The 26,451-nt window shown below is 36.3% G+C and overlaps 1 protein-coding gene across 1 annotated transcript in view; it reads right to left on the minus strand.

Moving 5' to 3' along the window:
* Positions 1 to 249: 249 nt before the first annotated feature.
* KCNG2 (potassium voltage-gated channel modifier subfamily G member 2) overlaps positions 250 to 26,451 on the minus strand; it is a 481,205-nt gene continuing 455,003 nt past the window's right edge. The window contains exon 3 of the mRNA XM_053714835.1: positions 250 to 1,190. Coding sequence (XP_053570810.1) covers positions 480 to 1,190 — 711 coding nt within the window. The 3' untranslated portion in view covers positions 250 to 479. The remainder of the gene's footprint in view (positions 1,191 to 26,451) is intronic.

Consider the following 26,451-nt stretch of genomic DNA (forward strand, 5'->3'; position numbering starts at 1 on the left):
TTGCTAATGCTAAAATCAGTTAAATAAATAAAGATATCATCAACTTAGCAAAGTAACTTTGTGTTACAATAAAAATACTACTTCTGAATAAACATGATTATTATTTCACATAAAATAATATTTTTATTGCAGAAAATGGGTTAAAATTTCACTCAGGTTTTACAAAGATAATTGAAATTTGTGTCTATTAAATTCACCTTGAAGCAATATATTATTATTAGGAAAGAAAAAAAAAACATTCTTTTTTTTTTTCTACTAGTTTATAATCAATGAACAAATAATATGGTAAGAGTTATTTTAGAAGATATAAAATGTAAAGTTATCTAAAACAGGACTGTCAAATAGTGTGCGAATAATTGCAGTATAATTACTGATTTAAGCATAACCATAACATATGAAAACTCTCAGACTTGATTCTGTGACACACACTGCAGCAAAATCCCAAGTCCCTGGGGTGTATATACACTTGTTGTGCGTTCCTAAGATGTAATTCCTGTGCACTGCTCTCTTTCCTCCATTCTGTGTAGCTGTCTGCTAGCTCTTTGTTGTTGCTCTTTCAGTTCTGTATAGGAACGTGAGAAAGTATGAAAGATAGACGTGACTGGAAAAGCCATAAGCAGGATCCCACTCAATATACTGCTCAAGGCAACCACTTGTCCTGGAATACTTCGAGGAACCATGTCTCCATAACCAACTGTAGTCATGGAGATTACTGCCCACCAGTAACTCCCAGGGATACTTGTAAATTCCTGCTTGGCTCCTAGTTCACTTTCTGCTAAGTAAACAAGAGGAGAAAACAGAGCCATTGCGACACACAAGAAAAGGAGAAGGAGGCCAAATTCTCTGGTACATCTCCTGACCGTGAGGCCTAATGTCTGCAAACCCAAGGAGTGTCTTGCCAACCTCATGACATACAAGATACGCAGAGCTCGAAGTACACGCAAGACAAGGCCCACTTTTTCCAGGTAGCTGTTTCCACCTACTCCTGTTTTTTCAACAGAAACAGCATCCACTATCACAGTGATATAGTAAGGCAATATGGCCATCATGTCTATAATGTTCAAAGGGGTTCTTAAGAACGCACATTTGCTTTCAGCTTGGATGAATCGTAGTATGAACTCCAAGGAAAACCAAGCCACACAAACTGTCTCTAATATAAAGATGTCGTGGCACTTCTGAGAACATTCACCCTGAAAGAAAAAGACATAAGAAATACTGAATGAGTAAAAGGCTGTTGCATTTACACTTCTAATGGAAAATGGGATATTATTTGTAATTATTTAATATTATTTGTAAAGTTAAAGAAGGATTTATAAGTAAAGTGGGAACATTCTTGTGTATGCAAGTGTGGGTTCTAAAGACAGCCGAACAACAAAAACGAATGCATTTAGTAATGCTGGTGTGTATTGGATTTCCTGTCAACATTTCCTGTGTATGTTTCTCATGATGCTCATTTTCTTAGGAAAATGAGTGGCATTAATGAATTTGTAGTTCAGTACATAAAATAAACACTAATTTCCAGCAGGTTTATTAATTATTTTATTAAAAAAAAGACTAAAATTAAACCCTACAAGTAACAGTACTAAAGAAAGCAAACACAGGTGGCAGTCTACACCAGAATTATTATTGTTTAAAAAGATAGATAATTCCTTTATTACCCATTCCCCAGTTTTGCATAACCAACACTGTTATATTAATACACATTTTACCTCTGTTATTACCTTGTATACAAACCTTTGTAGACTGCCCCCTTATCTTAGTTCTTTTTTGCTGACTCATAAATAACTATATGGGAGTGAGCACAATGTTATCTATATGACACACATGAACTAGTAGTGTCTAACTGTGAAAAACTGTCAAAATTCACTGAGAAAAGAGGCAGTTCAATTACTTCAAAATTAGCATTACCCAAGTTTAGATTTCCACAAAGAATACCAAGAGAGCTAAGCAAATTTGATGATAAAAGTAAATTGGAAAGTTGTTTAAAATTGCATGCCCTATCAAAATCATGAAAGCTTAATTTTGACTAGGCTATCCCTTTAAAGTTCCATAGCTGTACAAGAAGCCAGGCTTCTAAAGTAATTAAGCATTTATTTTTTGGTGGGTGCCCCTAGAATTCTTACAATACAACTGCACGCTTATGAAAGGATTTTTAGTGACGTTTACATCCCTTTGAAGTTCTGTTACTGTTAATCAAGATTAAAAAATTAAAACATTCTAATGATTGTGCTGATTGTAACTGGTCAACTCTATATTTAATAAGATTCACAGAACTTTCTGCTGAAACAAAAACCTCAGATTTGTGTTATTCTTTGTAATATATTAATTAAAGCCCAAGAGATTAGCTCCTTAGAAAATCATAGGAGTTTGAAATGATTGCCTCTCTTAAACTGTGTGATGGCTTTGTCTATCTAGACCAGACTGTGCATAGATTATGGATATGATTGAACAAACTGGGTACACATCATTAATGTATAATACTTGCAAACGGTATTTGGCATTGATATTCTATTTTCAGATTGCATACTGAAAACTTTTTGGCTCATGAATTACAGATTAACATTTGTACTAAAGTCAATGCATTTGCTAATGCTAAAATCAGTTAAATAAATAAAGATATCATCAACTTAGCAAAGTAACTTTGTAAATCCATTAAGCAAAAATAATAAAATTCACTTTTAATATAATAAGTGCATTGCAAAACAGCTTTGCCAAGAAAGGTAAAAATTAATAATAGAATAGCTATAATGTTGATCCCAAAAAATCAAATAATATGATTTGAAACAGATGAAGTGATTTGTATAGTGCAGTATTTTGCATAGTCAGCAGCACCACATCTAGATAGGAACAGTGTGCTGGGAACTAAGACAAATCACATATGCAATATGATTTATTTGGGATCAATATTATAGTCATTTTAAGTGCCAATATTTATTATCCATTATTCATTTTTGTCAGTTATGATATTTAACTTATGAGTTCCTATTATTTATTTTAAATGGCTTTTTAATGCTGTTTAGTGTTTTCACTGTATAGCTCACATGTATTCAGATATATTCCTGGATGCTTTATTTTTTGTTTGTAAAACCAATAAAGTAAACTATACATGTATTAGATTTCTGAAATGTATAGGGGTCACTTACACTTATGTCCAATGCTGGCCCTTTGGGGCCCCAAACAAACCCACATTTCAGAATCTACCTGTACAGGCAGAGTAGAGTTTATCAGAATTAGGAACAGTAATTAAACCAGTTAGGCTTAAAGGGACATTGTACTGTAAAAAACTGGGATTCCAAAGATTTATTATACCAAATGACAAAATAAAGGTAAAATGAGCTATTTTCTAAACAATATGAAACACTCCAACAAGTAAAATGGATCATTACATAGGTATGAAATGTGTACCAAACTATTGGAAAGCACATATGAACAATGTGCAAAAAACTGATTGCTGCACCTAGGTTACTAATAAAGAAAGTGCATGAAATGTAACAAAAAAAAGGGTCAATGTGCAAAAAACGGATTGCTGCACCTAGGTTACTAATAAAGAAAGTGCATGAAATGTAACGAAAAAAAGGGTCAAATGTTTCAAATATTCATCATTCATACAAATGTTTTAATGAAATATTGTAACAAACAGGCACACCACATATATGCTAAGTTTAAAAATACTTGAACTCCTAGATTAAATATATTTAGGCAACCTGAGAGTAATATACACAGAATATCATTAAACTATTTAGACCGCTATGGTGAGTCAGTATTGACCAAAGTATTACATTATCTGCAGCTAAACTCCTATAATGGGAGTTATAGTTATCGTTATTCTGGCTTGATATAGGTATCAGGTCAAAGATATCAGGTCTAGGAGTAAGCGAGTTTAAAAATTAGGAGACAGTGCTCCTGACATGTACGCTCCTGACGCGTGTTTCACATCACGCTTCTTTGGAGGGGTACGCGCCTGTTTTGTTTGGTAATATTTATTCAGCTAGGAATACCACCTCCTTTCTCCAATAGGCTATTTCCTAGGGGGAGTGGTTGATCTCTATTGGTTATGCGGTATGTCAGATTTCTTCCAGTTACTCCCATGTGTTGTATTTTGCCATAATGTAGCAACCAACCAATAAGGACGATGGAATCATGTTTACTTTTTGAATAGGATACAATGTACTATTCATTTAGATCTTTCTACGGTATATGTGAATTCATATGCTAGTATTTTATATGTGATGACATCAAATTTGTTTATGTCCCACAAATCCTTACTTTATATTGATCGGATTGCTATGACAGGCAAAGGATATAAATGTGCAGTGTCTATTATTTATTGATATAACTTGTATGTGCACCATCATTTATCATCATATTCTACACTCATGAAATGGGTTAAATATTGTTATATCTATAATGTGTGTTTAGATATACCGTATGTTCAATATGGAATGATTTGGGAGGATTTCTATTTTTATAGCACTACATTTATGGTATATTTCTATATTAGAGCTACAGGGTCAAAATGTGAAGAATGGTACAATGATGGTGTTACTATCTAAATATTGCCATAGTTATAAGTGAATATGAGTGACGTAAGGTTATTTGGGGACGGAAAGTTTCCCTGCTAGTGTGTACTTTAATAGTAAATCAAAAAATATGTGCTATGATAAAAAAAATAAAAAAATATTCAGTGAATTAAATTGGAATTGCGAATTTATTACTGAATGCAGTGAGGGCAGTTTGTGCTAAAAATAAGATGCATTAAAGGATGTGTGCATTATTAATTTTTAAAGTTGTAGTAATAGTGCTAAGATGTTGGAAAGAAAAATCCTGTTACTTGTAAAGGTTTTATTATTATTGTTGTAAGATTACTTATTATTACTGCACTGTTATTGAAGAATGTTACACTAATTTTACTATAGGTGCAGTAATTCTTATGAGGTATAATCAGTTTTTTTTTTTGGTTGTTTCACATTACAATTTAATTTCTTAATGCTGATGATATGACTAAGTATACATAATAATTATTATTTTAATTTAGTCCTTTAGGTTGTATGGTATCTAAAAGATAGATCCATTTACATTCTGCTTTTAATAGACATTTCTCTAAATCTCCTCCCTTAGTGCCTAAAGAGATCTTTTGGATTACTGCAAACATTAATTAGTTCAATGAGCTCTAACATTTGTGAAGAAAGTGTTTTGCGACACTTGTAATGGTTTTGCCTTTGTGAAGGTCTTTTTCAGCATTTTTTATATTGCTGTTATATTCTAATACTCTGGTTCTAGCTTCCCTGGTCGTCATACCAACGTAAACCTTGTTACATGGACAGTGCAGTGTGTAAATGACTTCTTTAGTTCTCCAATTGAAGTGTTGTTTGAGAATATCTTGTTTTCCAGTTTTGTCAGTAATGTTTTTTATATGATGTACTTTACTGAACATGTGTCGCAGGTGTACATGCCAGGGTATGTGTCTGATTTTTTCAGGACATGGACGTAATAACTGATACCAACTGATCTTTTAGATTTTTGGGTCTCTTATATCCAATTGAGACTTGATGTCCAATTTGTTTTTTCCAAATCTGGGTCATTACGCAGAATGTATAAGTTATCATTACGCTAATTGCATAAATTGAAAGTAAAAAGTTTGCACTCTCATGCTTAATCTGACGTGTGCAAACATCTTAATTTTAGCTCAATTAGAATATCATGCGCACAATTACCTATTCCCCCCATAGAAGTCAATGGAGAAAAAAACACCCTACTCGCATGCTAACCCAAACTCATATACTCATATGCACTAACCCGAACACATGCCATCAAGTGCGCTAATCCAACATGAAAATATGAATATTTCAAATTCCAATGTTCTTCACATAGAATATGTTCACAAATAATATTTCTACATATATCTGATTGTATTTTGGTACAATATACAGTTGTTATTATTCAACCCCCATTGAAAATCAGGTTTATTGTCAAATTTTACAGACATTCAGTTGTTTGCAATGAACAAATCAAACAAAAGCAATTGAAATAGCTCAACACAACGAATGCTTCAAGTGGTTTCCTCAAATTCAACTGAAAAAGCAACTTTTAATGAATTCTGCATTCTCAAAATCATTCAAACCCCTGAATAGAATCCCTCACAACAGCACAAATGTGCAAAACGGGTGTTGTCTCGAGCACACCTGATGCAACTAATGGGGGCTTCATTTGTTGCACCAGGTGTGCTTGAGCTAGAACACATGAAATACCTGAACTGGCTAGGGGTTTGTTGAGTGTCACGTTTGACTGCATGTTAGAAATAGGGCTAAGTCAAAAGAATGGTCCAAAATGTTAAGAGATCATCACCCTTCACAAATAAGGAACAGGATACAAATAGAAAGACACTGAACATTCCTAGAGACACTGTTGGAAACATAGTTTGCAAGTTCAAAGTTCTTCATTAGAACATATTCATCACCACTATCACAAAAGGAGAGGCCTGAGTTACGTGACATATAAAAGGATTTGTATTTTCTGAAGACAGAAGGATCTTAATAGGCAAATGAGTAGGACCCAGAGTGTATACTATTAAAAATGTGTAAGATGGAGGTATGTGAATTAATAACAGCAAGTTGGCTCTTTTCCAGTCCATAGGTGACTTTTCAAATTGGTTTAACATTTAAGGCTATTGTAATCAGTTAGAACATATAGATACCATGTGGTGTTCCAGTGGTTTCATATCAAGTAAACTCCACCTATACTTTGCCTTGATGTAACTTGACAAAATTATTCCAGTACAATAGAAAACAGTGTTTGATCAGTTTTTTGCTTGATTTTTCAACTTTTCAATTTTTACTTTTCAAGAACCCTGGTCCTTTATTTTAACGCATACCATGACAGTTCACGTGTCTCTTTCATTGTTAAAGTTTTATTACATGTTCAGTTGACATTATGGCTTCTAGTTATCAAGCCGTCAACCGCAAATACGCTGGAATTCTGCAGCGTATTTGTGGCAAGGCTGATTCGCCGTAGTTATCAAGCCCTACAGCCCGGCAAAAGTAGAATTTAGTGATGTAACATACGATCCGCCGGACTCAGTCCGACACAGATCGATGGTTACATCACTACAGATGTTCCGAACGCAAGTTCGGCACAATCTGACTACTTTTGGTAGTTATCAAATACCTACCAGGTACGCTCGCCACTATTCCGGGCCAGCGAACCTGGTTTTCAATCCGCCGCCCTGGAGGCGGTGGATCCCATAGGAATTAATGGGAGTCTGACAGCAGCGAGAGCTCATGTTCGCTGCTGCCCGATATCCCATTGATTCCTATGGGAAGTGTCTGCACCTAACACCCTAACATGTACCCCGAGTCTAAACACCCCTAATCTTTCCCCCCTATACCGCCACCACCTACTTTATACTTATTAACCCCTAAACCACCACTCCCGGACCCCGCCGCAACTAAATAAATTGTTTAACCCCTAAACCGCCGCTCCCGGACCCCGCCGCAACTAAATAAACTTATTAATCCCTAAACCGCCTAACCCTAACACCCCCCTAACTTAAATATAATTTAAATAAATCTAAATAAAAATTACTATTATTAACTAAATTATTCCTATTTAAAAATAAATACTTACCTGTAAAATAAACCCTAAGCTAGCTACAATATAACTAATAATTATATTGTAGCTATTTTAGGGTTTATATTTATTTTACAGGCAACTTTGTATTTATGTTAACCAGGTACAATAGTTATTAAATTGTTATTAACTATTTAATAACTACCTAGCTAAAACACTTACAAAATTACCTGTAAAATAAATCCTAACCTAAGTTACAATTAAACCTAACACTACACTATCATTAAACTACAATTACCTAAAATTAACTTCAATTAAATAAACTAAACTATAGTACAAAAAAAACAAACACTAAATTATAGAAAAAAAATACAAGACATTTAAACTAATTACACCTAATCTAAGACCCCTAATAAAATAATAAAGCCCCCCAAAATAAAAAAATGCCCTACCCTAAACTAAATTACAAAGTAATCAGCTCTTTTAACAGCCCTTAAAAAAAATACAACCCCCCAACATTAAAACCCACCACCGACACACCCCTACTCTAACCCACCCAAACCGCCCTTAAATAAACCTAACACTAACCCCCTGAAGATCTCCCTACCTTGAGTCGTCTTCACCCAGCCGTGCCGAATTCTTCATCCAAGCGGGGCAAGAAGAGGACCTCCATCCGGTAGAAGTCTTCATCCAAGCGGGGCAAGAAGAGGTCCTCCATCCGATAGAAGTCTTCATCCAAGCGGGGCAGAAGAGGTCCTCCATCTGGTAGAAGTCTTCATCCAAGTGGTGTCTTCTATCTTCATCCAACCGCGGCTCCATCTTCCAGACCTCCGACGCGGAACATCCTGCTGGCCCGATGGACTAACGACGAATGAAGGTTCCTTTAAGGGACGTCATCCAAGATGGCGTCCCTCGAATTCCGATTGGCTGATAGGATTCTATCAGCCAATCGGAATTAAGGTAGAAAAAATCCGATTGGCTGATTCAATCAGCCAATCGGATTGACCTTGCATTCTATTGGCTGATCGGAACAGCCAATAGAATGCGAGGTCAATCCGATTGGCTGATTGGATCAGCCAATCAGATTGAGCTTCAATCCGATTGGCTGATTGAATCAGCCAATCGGATTTTTCCTACCTTAATTCCGATTGGCTAATAGAATCCTATCAGCCAATCGGAATTCGAGGGACGCCATCTTGGATGACGTCCCTTAAAGGAACCTTCATTCGTCATTAGTCCGTCGGGCCAGCAGGATGTTCCGCGTCGGAGGTCTGGAAGATGGAGCCGCGGTTGGATGAAGATAGAAGACACCGCTTGGATGAAGATTTCTACCGGATGGAGGACCTCTTCTGCCCCGCTTGGATGAAGACTTCTACCGGATGGAGGACCTCTTCTTGCCCCGCTTGGATGAAGAATTCGGCCCGGCTGAGTGAATACGACTCAAGGTATGGAGATCTTCAGGGGGTTAGTGTTAGGTTTATTTAAGGGGGGTTTAGGTGGGTTAGAGTAGGGGTGTGTGGGTGGTGGGTTTTAATGTTTGGGGGGGGTGTATTTTTTTTACAGGTAAAAGAGCTGATTACTTTGGGGCAATGCCCCGCAAAAAGCCCTTTTAAGGGCTGGTAAAAGAGCTGATTACTTTGTAATTTAGAATAGGGTAGGGCATTTTTTTATTTTCGGGGGCTTTATTATTTTATTAGGGGGCTTAGATTAGGTGTAATTAGTTTAAACGTCTTGTTTTTTTTCCTGTAATTTAGTGGGGGGGTTTTTGTACTATAGTTTAGTTTATTTAATTTAATTTTAGGTAATTGTAGTAAATTTATTTAATTAATTTAATGATAGTGTAGTGTTAGGTTTAATTGTAACTTAGGTTAGGATTTATTTTACAGGTAATTTTGTAAGTATTTTAGCTAGGTAGTTATTAAATAGTTAATAACTATTTAATAACTATTGTACCTGGTTAAAATAAATACAAAGTTGCCTGTAAAATAAAAATAAACCCTAAAATAGCTACAATATAATTATTAGTTATATTGTAGCTAGCTTAGGGTTTATTTTACAGGTATTTAGTTTTAAATAGGAATAATTTAGTTAATAATAGTAAGTTTTATTTAGATTTATTAAAATAATATTAAAGTTAGCGGGTGTTAGTGTTAGACTTAGGTTTAGGGGTTAATAAGTTTAATATAGGTGGCGGCGGTATAGGGGGCAGGATAGGGGTTAATAAGTTTAATATAGGTGGCGGCGGGGTCCAGGAGCGGCGGTTTAGGGGTTAATACATTTATTAGAGTTGCGGCGGGGTCCGAGAGTGGCGGTTTAGGGGTTAATACATTTATTAGAGTTGCGGCGGGGTCCAGGAGCGGCGGTTTAGGGGTTAATACATTTATTAGAGTTGCGGCGGGGTCCAGGAGCAGCGGTTTAGGGGGCATAACTTTATTTAGGTGCAGGGGGCTCCGGGAGTGGCGGTTTAGGGGGTAAAACAGTATAGTTTAGTGTGGGTGCTTATTGACAGTATAGCAAGAAAGCTGCGAAGAAGCCGATGAGCAGCGAGATCGATGACTGTCAGTTAACAACAGTCCGCTGCTCATTGCTGCATACTTGGTGCGCGGCTTCTTGACAGCTTTCTTGATAACTTTGGCGAACGTATTCAGGTCCGCGGCAGCGATGGTAGGCGAGCTTAGGCGAGCGTATTGGGCCGGCGAATGCAGGAAAGTAGACGGCTTCATAACTAGAGGCCTTTATGTTCAAATCATATCCTGATTCAATGAAATCATAAAAGTATGGCTCGACACCCTTCTAAACTATATGTAAGTATATAGCAAAGCTTTTACTATGTTTATATATTTTACATTACAATCTCAAAGTGTTTACTATTCCTTTTAACTATTTAATCAAAATACAGTAACTAATACTTAATCTATTTAATCATAATGCAGCAACAAAATGCTTCATTGATATATTAAGGCCATTTATTAATAATGAAGTCAGTGATAATACACATTGTATATTCTGCTTTATAAACATACCATTGGCACAAGCAAATACAATGCAGAGGGCAGTGTGATGTGGGTAATGTACACAAGCCCATTGTCATTCACTCAGAATCCAGATGGCAGTAAAAGGTTCACTGTGCATAACCAAGTAAAACCTCTCTCATTCATCATAACTGAAATGTGCTTTCATAAACAGTTTTTATACTGTGAACTGAATCTCTTCTCTGCAGACTCTTGAAAACCAGGCTCACATGTAAGATGCTTAGATCCTTCCTAAAGTTTCTTTACTTAAAAAAACAAAAGTTTATGCTGATGACATCATGCTTGATATAATAAGTCACATGAATCAATATTACATATGTTGATTAAATAACTTGATGCTGCTTTCATGTCATCTTCTGTAACATTATAAAAGAAGGAGTAGTCTTCTATATCTCTTAAAACATTTGCAGCTGACAGTAGTGCATTACAGATACCATTTTAGGAATGTTTGTAAAATACTTTGCATTTGTAAATATGCTTCTCATAAAAGAACTCACTTCTAGAATAATAACATTAAACGTGCATGCAATTTAGCGGTGATATGGCTGTAGGTTGCGTTTAAAGGTACATTAATGCCAATTTTTTAAAATGACGCATTAGAAATTAGCCACTGTACATATTTTTTTTTCTAAAAATATGCATTGTTTTGCAATCACACGGCATGCACCTTGAACGGCCCCTGGAAGGCTGTTTCTGTACATATCCACCAATCACAGTGCTGCATTTAGGAGTATAAGGGTTTTTGCATTCCACTGAATGCACTCCAGCCTCTCTGATTGGAGGGGAGACACTCCAATTTTCAGAGTTTAATTACAGGAAACTCAGGCAAAGTAAATAATGAAATTGTCTTGCAAAAAATATGCATAATTAAAAATATCATACCCATGGTAAGTTAAGTGAAAAATGTTGTGCTTTAGTATACCTGACGTAAAGTGTTAACGCTTGTAAATATGCATAACCAAGCACATGAAAAATATAGTGAAACAAAGTATAAAATAAAGGTATAGTACTGAGAAAAATGTTAACACTGATTTCAAGAGATATATTGTATGACAGGGTGCTGGGAAGGGTTCAAAGGTGTATATGTGTGTGAGTGTTTACAAATGTGTACATAAGTATATATCTTTGCAGTGTTTCAAACCTTTATTTCAAAAAAGTAAGTATCAAACTCTTCTCCGATTGATAAAACAAAGAAAAAAAATGTATTTATTGTCCCATTAAATCTGGAAAACAGCAAGTTTTAAACTTACATACTGTGAAGTCATAATATTATGTTGTTAATTTTGCATCACTGTAGCAAGTGCTAAATTACAACAAAACTGTTACGATTTTGGAGCAGATCATACGCTGTCGGCATTTATCATTGCACAAGCATTTTGTGTGAAATGCTTGTGCAATGCCACCCCTGCAAATTTGCGAACAATCGGCCACTAGCAGGGGGTGTTAATCATCCCGATCGTATCTAAACAGGATGGTTGCTATCCGCCACCTCAAAGGTGGTGGATGAGTAAAAGTTTCCAGCGAGCCCCCAAACATCAACCTTTATATTGTGTACAATTCCAGAGACTAGGACTAGCCTGATGCTAAGAGAATAACTAAGGGCCGAAGCCCTGAGTTTGCTCCAGCAGAAGCCCTGAGTATCATTCATTTTACTGGTGCACAGATTACGTAAAACAAAGCTTCTATTCGTTCTGGGAGGTGACTGCAGGCTGTAACAGTTTATTCAGCATTAGATATTATGAAACTACCACCAATATCTACAATTATATGTTATTGAAATGATCACTATATGAATCAATTGTAAAAACACTTTCATTACATTTCAAGCTACTAAAATGAGTTTTAGTCTGAAAAAAGAAAACATACGAGTTGATACTGCATTACTTTATCTCAAAATATAAAAGTTAATTAATGAAGTTCAGAGTCATGGAATTTAAAAGAACAAAACACAAGAATTGAAGATACAGATCAACCTATTCAGGGGCAGTTGTGAAGCAATACTTTGCATGGAAATACATAAATGAACCTTCCAGTATTTGTGCTAGGGAGTGGGACATGTGCTATTTCACAAACACCTGAGAGCTTCTTAATGCTCTCCTGACTACACTTTAATAAATACAGTATGCAGATTAAATGGGCCGTATGGTGCACCATGTTACCGCAAGCAGTTTTGATGGTCCATTAATTGCACTCTATATTTGTATATGGCTTTACAATGAGTTGTGCCAATTTCACTTGAACATAATCCAGTAAACCCATAGTTAGCTTTTAGAGCATATAACTGGGACTATGTGTACATATTTTAATGAACCAACACAGATAAAGAGCTAAAACTGAACTGTCTAATAGTATAAACCAAGCTTGGTATTTACATTCCCCAAGACATTAATACAGTCCAATTAGCCTTTATTAATCTATAACTGTCAGAATGTTTGACCTTGCGGTTCTCTTATTACAGTGTGCTCTGTCACTTTCACAATAAGCACTTGGGGAGTATAAAACATTACGCCGCTACAGCAACGCTGCTAACAGAAAAGCAATCTCTTGGGCATAATAACAGTGACAGCCAATCATTATGTACCATAGAAAGATGTAATATAACATGTAATATCTTCTACAAACAAACCATCATTTATGAAACCAGTGCTACAAATATTATATACTGACTGACTTAAGAGAAGATAAATGTCAGACATGTTTGTTAGGTACAAAGGTTAACCCATTGTCTGCCAAACAAGGGCCGCACAGCAATGAGTTGCAGCTCTCTAACAGTCATTAAGATAGAATCCATAAAACAGCTGGCTGGGCTTTATTTGGCATATTTTTTGCTTTTATTCTGTCTTACAAAATTAATTTTGTAATTTTTCTTATCCCTAGAGAAAACCTCATTATGTAGATATCTACAGTACATAGTTCCTCCCAGTCAGCCTCAGCTTGAAATGTCTATATCTATCTGTCCGTCTGTCTATATACACAATGGCCTAGACTCAAAGATGCTCCTGAGATTGCTGACGGGCCTTGCGGTAAAAGCAAGATCCTGCTCAAAATGAATTGCACATTGTGTCACCTGTCTTTTCCAATGTTATATTTGTGTACATTCCTGCCATTAAGATATATAGTTGTGTGAGGTGCCGTATACAACAAACTAGAACTGTTAGCGACACTGAAAAACAATAACAACAACTTGCTAAAGGGATTCTGCAATGTCTTTAATTGTTAATATATGTATCTATGTTTTACTATGGTAATCTCACTACAAAATATGTATCTAGGCATGGGGGCCTAGCTATCAAGCTACGAATGGAGCTTGAGGCCCCGTGTTTCTGGCGAGCCTGCAGGCCCTCGATTTACGCCGATTTACGCAGTTTCATTTCAGAATAACAACCTTTTTTGCAGTCATGTGACTGCTATTGAAAAGCATTGAGAAGCATTGCATTGATTAAAATAGCCAGTAGGTGGAGCTGTCCGCTTGTATTGAACCAAAGATATGCAAAGCCAAGCACAGAAACAGACTGGAATTAGTCAAGCTAGACATGAGCTGTCGAGCAGTTTTCATAGGAACAAGATATTCCTGTCTATAAATCAGACCAGATTGGAATGCATAGAAAGAACTGTTTGCAGAAAAATGCAAGTAAAGTCTGTTGTGTGATTATTTCATAAGGTTTATAATGCAGTTTAGCAAATGTTTTTGTTCATTTAACTTAGTTTAATTATATATTCTGTGTTGTGTGATTATTTTATTAGGTTTATAATGCTGTTTAGCATTTAAAGTCTTCATTTCAAAGCTTTAAAAATAATGTATTAGGTGTTACTTATGACAATTTTGAGAGGGGCCTGGAACCTAACTCCCTCACTTCCCATTGACTTACATTATAAACTGGGTTTCAATTTACAACGGTTTCGATTTACAACCATTCCTCCTGGAACCTAACCCTGGCGTAAACTGAAGGCTACCTGTACTAATTTTCTTATTTTTCTTGACATCCTTTGTTGCAACACTGCTGCCATATAGTACTTCAGACATGTGCACATTCCTGAGCTTACCTTCCTGCTTTTTCAACAATGTTATACTTTAGAAAAAGCACTAAATGGCAGCACTATTTACCATCATGTAGTGCTCCAGATATGTGCACGGTTTCCGATCTAAATATCTCTTAAAAAAAATAATAACGTAAGAACCATGCAAATTTGATAATAGAAGTAAATTGGAATCTATTTTTAAATTGTATCCTCTATCTGAATCATGAAATAAAAATGTTGGGTTTCATGTCCCTTTAAAGGAAATTGAAGGGTATTTGCTAATGAGATTGATTTCTACTGATCCCTGCTACTTAATTCCTACTAAAAATAATGCTGATTACCATAACTTCGCTGCTTGCAATCCCTGCATTAGACAGAAGATAAACTAAGAGATAAACGACTGCATATTGGTATGTATTAACATAATGAATGTTCCTATCTGCTTCTGGTGGTGGCACGCTGCTTACATCAACCTTTTTTGCAATTTGCCTGTTTTAACACATTTCCTTGTATTATTATCTGTTGTACACTGTGGCTAATGTTATGTCGGCCAGTGATTACTGTCATTGTTTGAATAAAGTGCACAGATCTTTATTTAAAGTAAGCCGGGAAATACACCGATTTCTTTAAGCTGCTTGTAATATTTGCAGTAATTTTTCTCTAGTGCATTATTATTATTGCACCATGTTGTGTGTTCCCTTTATAATACAGCAGGGGCATCATACAATTATCCTTATCAACTTTGTTTTGTTTCAGAAAAATGGGTTTCTGTTTGTCAAGTTTGCAGAAGGGACTTCTCTCGTGTTTGTGTTCCAATAACCATAGGCCATTATATTACATATTGCATTTATCTGTCACTGAAACAGCAATTTTCCCATTTAGATTACAAAAGCGTCTATCTCCACCTGCAAACTCATGCTCAGGAAAACAATCACATCTTATTAAAGTTGAATATTGTAGTTATTTGCACAAATAATATATGTGATTTAGGGAGATGCTGCACAAATGGTTTAACACTGCAGTAATTCAACATAAATAATAAAAAAAAAACTCATTAATTGTTAAATAGTAACAAAACTGTTTTTGAAATCTCAGGATTTGATTGTGGAATGTGAATTATTCCTATATTGTTGACTAAAACAATAGAAGACGTAATTTCATTAAAGGGACACTGAACCCAAATTTTTTCTTTTGTGATTCAGAAAGAGCATGCAATTTTAAGCAACTTTCTAATTTACTCCTATTATCAATTTTTCTTCGTTCTCTTGCTATATTTATTTGAAAAAGAATGCATCTAAGCTTTTTTTTTATTCAGAACTCTGGACAGCACTTTTTTATTGGTGGATGAATTTATCCACCAATCAGCAAGAACAACCCAGGTTGTTCACCAAAAATGGGCCGGCATCTTAACTTACATTCTTGCATTTCAAATAAAGATATTGTATACAAATAACAATAAGGGTAGATGGCGCTAAAAAGCAATTGAGTAACTAAATAGTGGTATATAGTGAGGGATAATTCTCAAACCTCTCTTCTAAATTTAGACTATATCTAGATAGTCACAATTTTCCAACAAACTGATTCCCCATTATCAGTATTTTTGAACAATTTTGCTCTAATAGACCAACTTGTACAGTAAAATTTCTTCAAGCTTTCATAATGCAAATAAATCTAAAATCATATATATTAACTGACTGTCAGCTTTAAAACATCTTAAAAAACGTTTGATAGACACAATATCTCTAAAATTCTTGCTACAGTGACTGCTTCGTTTCTATGCAGTTAGAAAATACAGCTCTAATGCTTCAAATGTAAAACATATTCACAGTGATAAATGACAGCGGTATCTCTTTAAATTTTTTTTTTTTTTTTTTTTGCCTGCAGGCTGTAACGTTTTTTCATATAGTACAGTCTTTCCTTTGTATGCTGTTTTCACAGACAATTGATGCAGATGCTTTTAAGTTGCAAATTACAGTCTCTGCTTCTATTAGCAATTGGTGTGGGTGTATTTCTTTAAAAAACTTTGTGCTCTGAGACAAGGTGATTATACAGTTCAGAGTATAATAAAATATTGGTTCTTGTGATTTATGGGAGGTAGCTCCCTTACGCTTAATCTATTTCAGCCTCTTTGTGTTCAGATGATTTCTCACCTCTTTGGCTGCCGTCTGCAGGAAACTTTAGGTGTATATACACTCTCACCTGCTTTTGGCTTTTCCTTCCGGCTGGTCTTCTCCCGCTGAGACACGCTGTGCACTGCGCGTCTCAGTCTGCTGGAAAACTTTTTGTGGTTCTTCACTTGCGCAAGCCTTACTTACCACAATCAGACTCCCATCCAAGGAATGAAGATGCAAAAGTTGCTCTGCTCTTAAGTACCAAGTACGCAGAGTTTCTCCTTTCAAGTGTCTTTCTGTTACCTCTCACAGCAGCTCGCATACAATCCTTTCTACGCGTTTCACCCTTTCACTCAGGGCTTTTTCAAGATGCTGTATGCTGCTTGTTGCTCTCCTTAAATACACTCAAACACACCTGTAATTGCTAAGTTCACTCCTCCTTTGACCTGGAAGTCTTTCAACAGTTAAAGTGTGATCTTTGTATATAATCATATACCGCTGTCTTTGTGCTTTTTATTTATACCAGACTGTTAATTATTCATTCTAAATTGATATAAGACTCATAAAATAGATAAAAATGTTAACATATTAGTTGTCAACCTAGTTTTGAAGCATATAAAAACTGAATCTCTAAATTAAAGTTTCTTAAAAATTATGATCTATCCGGGTATTGAACCCTTGTCTCCACGGTCTGTTATAGATTTGATTGAACTACAGATTGGGAATCAGTTTGTTGGAAAATTGTGACTATCTAGATATAGTCTAAATTTAGAAGAGAGGTTTGAGAATTATCCCTCACTATATACCACTATTTAGTTACCCAATTGCTTTTTAGCGCCATCTACCCTTATTGTTATTTGTATACCATATTTGAACTATCTAGGAAGGAGGTAGTATATTAAGATTGGCTAGTTGGGAGAGCAAAGCGCATCACTTCACACTAAATCTATAAAAAAAATAAAGATATTGAGAGAATGAAGAAAATTTGATAATAGGAGTAAATTAGGAAGTTGCTTAAAATGTCATGCTCTATCTGAAAAAAATAAAAAATTTGGGTTCAGTGTCCCTTTCATACATGATGCAATGTAATGTGCATGATGCAATGTGCTGAATATATAAAACAGAGGACAAAGCTTTATTTTATAACTGGTGGAAAAAATGATATTTTCATGATTTTGCTAGGTACACACTCATTGGTTTTGCCAAAATATTTAAAGGCATTTTTCTAAACTGGTAGTGAAAGGAAATGGACAAAATATTAAAAGGTCATTAAATGTTGTTTCTCTCACACAAACCCTTCAGTTATATGGTTAAAGGGACATGGGACTGCTGGGTACAAATACAGTTGCATTGTTACTACTAACCATGTTATTGTTTTTTCCTCTTGTGCCTTCAGCTCTCTAGCCTGAGCACTATATAGCAGCAGTGTTTGCAACTTTGTTTGTGCTCAAGACACATTACTCCTGACCATATCTAGATATGCTCTCCAATAAAGGAGGACAAATTATCCAAGAATATTCCAAGAAGACAAAGTACTTTTTAATAATGGAAGTATATTTGATTTTTTTTTTTAGATTACAAGCTCTATCAGAATCATGAAAGTTTCATTTTGCCTTTTTTTTATCACTTTAAATGAATTCCAGTGTAATGGACTGAAGGATTGGAGCTGCCATTCATACCTTCCTGGTCCAACACTGATATAACTAGAACAGAGTGTAATAGAGCAGGGCTTGGTGAGTTATGGCTGTCAAATTTCTTAGAAAAAAAATTGCATGAATTTGCATAAATAATTATATAACAGATGACAGCACTGATTTTTAATAAGTGCTTGTTTAAACTTAGCTTCCAACACACTTAGAATATGTTTCAGCATAACAGGACCTCCTATTTGTATATTTATTATTTATTATGGTGGTTGCTGCAATACTGTGGATAGACAAATGTGGAGATTGTAAGTAGTAGTTGAATATTGCTTCAAAAGAGTATCCTTGGACTGTTCATGAGATTGTTGAGGTATCAACAATAAGGAAGATTACCATAAAATGAAGTTAGTATTAATAGCTTTAACTTTTAGAAAATTATTGCTGACAGCAAGAGATAGTAGGTGATTTTAAACAGAAAATGAGGCCAAACAATGGCTGATTGTGATGACCTGAGTTTATTTATTTAGAGCTGGATAAAGCCAAAAAGCTACACCATGAAGGTCCTTCAACAGATAGTGCTAATTTAATGATTCAGATGGGAACTGATAATAAGTGCACAATGCACCCAATAAGGAGTGAGTCATTGTTCTTATACCTTTTATTAATGTTTAAATAAATGCACATAGGGAGGGGTTAAACGGGGCAGAAAATATGCCTTTTTGACAGCTCTTTGGTTGTTGCAGGCTAACCACATAGTGGCTGCTGTTTGGAGATGCAGGTAAAGAGTTCTGCGTAATTTTCTGCAAAGACAGCAGTGACCATAATTGTTCTACCCGTAGCACTAGGACACTAGACTTATCATTACTCTGATTTACCTGCTCACTGAGGCCTAGATTTAGAGTTCGGCGGTAGCCGTCAAAACCAGCGTTAGAGGCTCCTAACGCTGGTTTTGGGCGCCCGCTGGTATTTGGAGTCAGTGATTAAAGGGTCTAACGCTCACTTTTCAGCCGCGACTTTTCCATACCGCAGATCCCCCTACGCCATTTGCGTAGCCTATCTTTTCAATGGGATCTTTCTAACGCTGGTATTTAGAGTCGTTTCTGCAGTGAGCGTTAGAGCTCTAACGACAAGATTCCAGCCGCCTGAAAATAGCAGGAGTTAAGAGCTTTCTGGCTAACGCCGGTTTATAAAGCTCTTAACTACTGTACCCTAAAGTACACTAACACCCATAAACTACCTATGTACCCCTAAACCGAGGTCCCCCCACATCGCCGCCACTCGATTAAAATTTTTAACCCCTAATCTGCCGACCGCCACCTACGTTATACTTATGTACCCCTAATCTGCTGCCCCTAACACCGCCGACCCCTGTATTATATCTATTAACCCCTAACTTGCCCCCCACAACGTCGCCGCAAGCTACTTAAAATAATTAACCCCTAATCTTCCGACCGCAAATCGCCGCCACCTACGTTATCCCTATGTACCCCTAATCTGCTACCCCTAACATCGCCGACCCCTATGTTATATTTATTAACCCCTAATCTGCCCCCCACAACGTCGCCGACACCTACCTACACTTATTAACCCCTAATCTGCCGAGCGGACCTGAGCGCTACTATAATAAAGTTATTAACCCCTAATCCGCCTCACTAACCCTATCATAAATAGTATTAACCCCTAATCTGCCCTCCCTAACATCGCCGACACCTACCTTCAATTATTAACCCCTAATCTGCCGACCGGAGCTCACCGCTATTCTAATAAATGTATTAACCCCTAAAGCTAAGTCTAACCCTAACACTAACACCCCCCTAAGTTAAATATAATTTTTATCTAACGAAATAAATTAACTCTTATTAAATAAATAATTCCTATTTAAAGCTAAATACTTACCTGTAAAATACATCCTAATATAGCTACAATATAAATTATAATTATATTATAGCTATTTTAGGATTAATATTTATTTTACAGGCAACTTTGTAATTATTTTAACCAGGTACAATAGCTATTAAATAGTTAAGAACTATTTAATAGTTACCTAGTTAAAATAATTACAAATTTACCTGTAAAATAAATCCTAACCTAAGATATAATTAAACCTAACACTACCCTATCAATAAAATAATTAAATAAACTACCTACAATTACCTACAATTAACCTAACACTACACTATCAATAAATTAATTAAACACAATTGCTACAAATAAATAAAATTAAATAAACTATCTAAAGTACAAAAAATAAAAAAGAACTAAGTTACAGAAAATAATAAAATATTTACAAAGATAAGAAAAATATTACAACAATTTTAAACTAATTACACCTACTCTAAGCCCCCTAATAAAATAACAAAGCCCCCCAAAATAAAAAATTCCCTACCCTATTCTAAAATACAAATATTACAAGCTCTTTTACCTTACCAGCCCTGAACAGGGCCCTTTGCGGGGCATGCCCCAAGAATTTCAGCTCTTTTGCCTGTAAAAAAAAACATACTATACCCCCCCCCCAACATTACAACCCACCACCCACATACCCCTAATCTAACCCAAACCCCCCTTAAATAAACCTAACACTACCCCCCTGATGATCTTCCTACCTTGTCTTCACCATGCCAGGTTCACCGATCCGTCCTGGCTCCAAGATCTTCATCCAACCCAAGCGGGGGCTAGACATCCACTGAAGAAGTCCAGAAGAGGGTCCAAAGTCTTCCTCCTATCCGGCAAGAAGAGGACATCCGGACCGGCAAACATCTTCTCCAAGCGGCATCTTCTATCTTCTTCCATCCGATGACGACCGGCTCCATCTTGAAGACCTCCAGCGCGGATCCATCCTCTTCTTCCGACGACTAGACGACGAATGACGGTTCCTTTAAGGGACGTCATCCAAGATGGCGTCCCTCGAATTCCGATTGGCTGATAGGATTCTATCAGCCAATCGGAATTAAGGTAGGAATTTTCTGATTGGCTGATGGAATCAGCCAATCAGAATCCAGTTCAATCCGATTGGCTGATCCAATCAGCCAATCAGATTGAGCTCGCATTCTATTGGCTGTTCCGATCAGCCAATAGAATGCGAGCTCAATCTGATTGGCTGATTGGATCAGCCAATCGGATTGAACTTGATTCTGATTGGCTGATTCCATCAGCCAATCAGAAAATTCCTACCTTAATTCCGATTGGCTGATAGAATCCTATCAGCCAATCGGAATTCGAGGGACGCCATCTTGGATGACGTCCCTTAAAGGAACCGTCATTCGTCGTCTAGTCGTCGGAAGAAGAGGATGGATCCGCGCTGGAGGTCTTCAAGATGGAGCCGGTCGTCATCGGATGGAAGAAGATAGAAGATGCCGCTTGGAGAAGATGTTTGCCGGTCCGGATGTCCTCTTCTTGCCGGATAGGAGGAAGACTTTGGACCCTCTTCTGGACTTCTTCAGTGGATGTCTAGCCCCCGCTTGGGTTGGATGAAGATCTTGGAGCCAGGACGGATCGGTGAACCTGGCATGGTGAAGACAAGGTAGGAAGATCATCAGGGGGGTAGTGTTAGGTTTATTTAAGGGGGGTTTGGGTTAGATTAGGGGTATGTGGGTGGTGGGTTGTAATGTTGGGGGGGGGGGTATAGTATGTTTTTTTTTACAGGCAAAAGAGCTGAAATTCTTGGGGCATGCCCCGCAAAGGGCCCTGTTCAGGGCTGGTAAGGTAAAAGAGCTTGTAATATTTGTATTTTAGAATAGGGTAGGGAATTTTTTATTTTGGGGGGCTTTGTTATTTTATTAGGGGGCTTAGAGTAGGTGTAATTAGTTTAAAATTGTTGTAATATTTTTCTTATCTTTGTAAATATTTTATTATTTTCTGTAACTTAGTTCTTTTTTATTTTTTGTACTTTAGATAGTTTATTTAATTTTATTTATTTGTAGCAATTGTGTTTAATTAATTTATTGATAGTGTAGTGTTAGGTTAATTGTAGGTAATTGTAGGTAGTTTATTTAATTATTTTATTGATAGGGTAGTGTTAGGTTTAATTATATCTTAGGTTAGGATTTATTTTACAGGTAAATTTGTAATTATTTTAACTAGGTAACTATTAAATAGTTCTTAACTATTTAATAGCTATTGTACCTGGTTAAAATAATTACAAAGTTGCCTGTAAAATAAATATTAATCCTAAAATAGCTATAATATAATTATAATTTATATTGTAGCTATATTAGGATGTATTTTACAGGTAAGTATTTAGCTTTAAATAGGAATTATTTATTTAATAAGAGTTAATTTATTTCGTTAGATAAAAATTATATTTAACTTAGGGGGGTGTTAGTGTTAGGGTTAGACTTAGCTTTAGGGGTTAATACATTTATTAGAATAGCGGTGAGCTCCGGTCGGCAGATTAGGGGTTAATAATTGAAGGTAGGTGTCGGCGATGTTAGGGAGGGCAGATTAGGGGTTAATACTATTTATGATAGGGTTAGTGAGGCGGATTAGGGGTTAATAACTTTATTATAGTAGCGCTCAGGTCCGCTCGGCAGATTAGGGGTTAATAAGTGTAGGTAGGTGTCGGCGACGTTGTGGGGGGCAGATTAGGGGTTAATAAATATAACATAGGGGTCGGCGATGTTAGGGGTAGCAGATTAGGGGTACATAGGGATAACGTAGGTGGCGGCGGTTTACGGAGCGGCAGATTAGGGGTTAAAAGTGTAATGCAGGGGTCAGCGATAGCGGGGGGCGGCAGATTAGGGGTTAATAAGTGTAAGGTTAGGGGTGTTTAGACTCGGGGTACATGTTAGAGTGTTAGGTGCAGACGTAGGAAGTGTTTCCCCATAGGAAACAATGGGGCTGCGTTAGGAGCTGAACGCTGCTTTTTTGCAGGTGTTAGGTTTTTTTTCAGCTCAAACAGCCCCATTGTTTTCTATGGGAGAATCGTGCACGAGCACGTTTTTGATGCCGGCCGCGTCCGTAAGCAACTCTGGTATCGAGAGTTGCATTTGCGGTAAAAATGCTCTACGCTCCTTTTTTGGAGCCTAACGCAGCATTTGTTTGAACTCTCGATACCAGAGTTAAATTTATGGTGCGGCCAGAAAAAAACCCGCGGAGCGTTAACAGCCCTTTTACCGCCGAACTCTAAATCTAGGCCTTAATATTTAAAGGTATAAGAAACAATGCTTTATTAGTAAAAAAAGAATATGTTAAATCAAAGTAAACATAAAAAGAAACAGATTTTGTTAACAAACGGAAGGCAACTTACTTGATTTCTTGCAGTTAGTCACTGCCTATAGTTACACATGGTAGCTGACATGCTGAGAACTTAAGATGCAGTCTGCCTTTTCTGAGCATGAACAAGAAACTGACTTCCTGTTTCTCTAGCAGTCACTGAACAGTTAGCTAGCTCATGTTGTTCTAGAAGATTTATGACATATAGCTATATATGCCTTCTTATAGAGACCCCAGCCCCCTTGCGGGGCTGTGACTGAAAGTAATGGACCCTGCACAAATGAAGTTAAAAAAAGAAAAGGTAAATTCTTTTTAAGAAGATAACATCATGCAATGATAGTAAATATGAGCCACTGCTTAGTGCTTTTTTATTACAACAATGAAACAGACTGTTTTATATTCCTTTAAGATATATGTTAAGGACTGTTTACATTAATACAATTGTCTTGTACTCCTCTGTATGGTGCAGACAAAAGATTAATCATTTGTATGAAAAGCGGATTGCAGTAGGTCCATACTGCCCAGAATACTGTGTCAAATAGTTTTGCTTCAAGGACTGAGGACATTTGGAGACTTATTCTTGACCTGTATGCACTTCTCATGTGTGACCTGTATGGGCTTCTCAACATTTTAATATAAGAAAACAAGCACTCACACTTTATTTTATTTTAGATCAAAACTGCTAGTCCCTTTAAGTGGATTGGAAACTACACGGCTACAATCTTAAATGAAGAAGCAATTATTTGGCATTAGCTGGTTATAACTTCATTCCATGAAGATCTGTGTAAAGTCCACAAATATGTCAGGAATATCAATGTAAAGCACAAGATAACGCCATTATTGTCAGTGGATTGCAATGTGGCCTCTGGTTCTTATACATTTTTCTAGGAAAGTCTATGGGAAAAAGATGAAGAATTTGTATTTTTGCTTTGTATATATGTACTATATTTTAGTTTTTATTATAAATTGGATGTGCCTGTGATTTTTGTTGTTATACTTGCAGGAAGTTTCCCCATCCATTAATAGAGAGGTGTGAATTGTCTTGCGCAATCATTGAATAACCATCCCAAGTGCACAAGAATGCACTTCCTGCTAGATGTAACATTCAAATAAACAACTTTACCTTTTTACATGCAAAAACATTTTTTTAATGTTTAAATTGTGCTCTTTCATATGAATAAAATATTTTTAATAGACATTTAGCCACTGCACTCTACGTTGTGCTAAAAAACAAAATAACAAAAAACTGCTTCTAAAAATCTATTTCCTTTGGGCATTTGAACTGTTGGGAAATATGGATTTGTACAGAAATACGGTTTTTATTTTCATTTTGTTGTTACCACAATTGAGTACAAATGCAAACCTCAAATTGAAGATTCATTTGTGCTTTTCATGTTTTTATGTTTTCAAGCAAATTGATATAATTGTGGCATAAGAAATCCAGGTCATGTATAATGCAACAAAATGTAACTGTTACTTTTTGTTTTCTTTAAAATTAAATTTCAGTACAAAGTGGGTACATTTTTGAATACTGTAGTTTCAAGCGTATAAATAAACTACCAATTTTACAATTTCACAGCTGTAAAACCTTGTAAAGATTTTCACTCATAAATCTTATTCTTTTGTTAAAGGGCCGTTATAGTGGAAAAGTTACATGGTCTAATGCAATAGCAACAGCACCCAGTTAAGGGCCACTAAAGTCAAAATTAAAGTTTCATGATTTATAGAAAGGGGCCGATTTATCAAGCTTGATGCCCCTGTTTCCACGTGAGCCTTCAGGCTCGCGGGAACCAGAAGTTATGGCTGTCACATGATGTACGGGAGGTAAAGCTGGATTAACTTTGAAATTTGACAGAAAATATTCTACTGCTCATTACAAATTCAAAGTAAGTGTTACTGCATTGTCTTTTTTATTGTGTATTTGACAATTATTCAATTCCAGAAGTCATAAATCGTATTCTTTTGTTAAAGCGCCTTTATAGTGGAAAAGTTACATGGTCTAATGCGATAGCAACAGCACCCAGTTAAAGGGCCACTAAAGTCAAAATTAAAGTTTCATGATTTATAGAAAGGGGCCGATTTATCAAGCTTGATGCCCCTGTTTCCACGAGAGCCTTCAGGCTCGCCAGAACCAGAAGTTATGAAGCAACGGTCTAAAGACCGCTGTTCCATAACTTGTCCGCCTGCTCTGAGGCTACGGACAGAAATCAACCCGATCGAATGCGATCGGGTTGGTTGACACCCCCTGCTAGAGGCCAATTGGCCGCAAATCTGCAGGGGCGGCATTGCACCAGCTGTTCACAAGAACTGCTGGTGCAATGATAAATGCTGACAGCGTATGCCAGGTGTTTCCAAATTTTTTTGGAAGAGTGCCAGATTTCATGAAGGGAACATGTGCGAGGGCCGACCATTTTGCCTGACATTCTTTGAACCATTTTAAAATAAATGCAAATTAACTATTTTATGCAAAGTTTTTAATGAAAACGGCATACTTTTACATTTTGTGACTTGGATGACAAATCTAAACAGGTGTTAAATCACTCTGCCTTTAATATAAAAAAACAGGAAGCTGAAATATGTCAGGAACATTGTAAAGTACATTACAAAAACTAATAAAGGTTGTCTGTCAACTTTTAAGTTCAGAAAATGTGAACAGGAACATAACACCAAGTATACATGTGTTCAAATATATTTATAACTGATTTAAACTGACATTAACTGAGATTTTACAATGTATTCATCTCAAATGAAAAAAAAAAAAACTTGCCTGCACTAATGTGAAGGGTGAAACTGAGATCTGGACTGCAGCACATAGACTAGGTCTGGTTCAAAGGCCGTGGTTTTGATGCGCAAAATGTCACGCAGGTG

Source organism: Bombina bombina, chromosome 5 (genome assembly GCF_027579735.1).
Source record: "Bombina bombina isolate aBomBom1 chromosome 5, aBomBom1.pri, whole genome shotgun sequence".
NCBI classification, from domain to species: domain Eukaryota; kingdom Metazoa; phylum Chordata; class Amphibia; order Anura; family Bombinatoridae; genus Bombina; species Bombina bombina.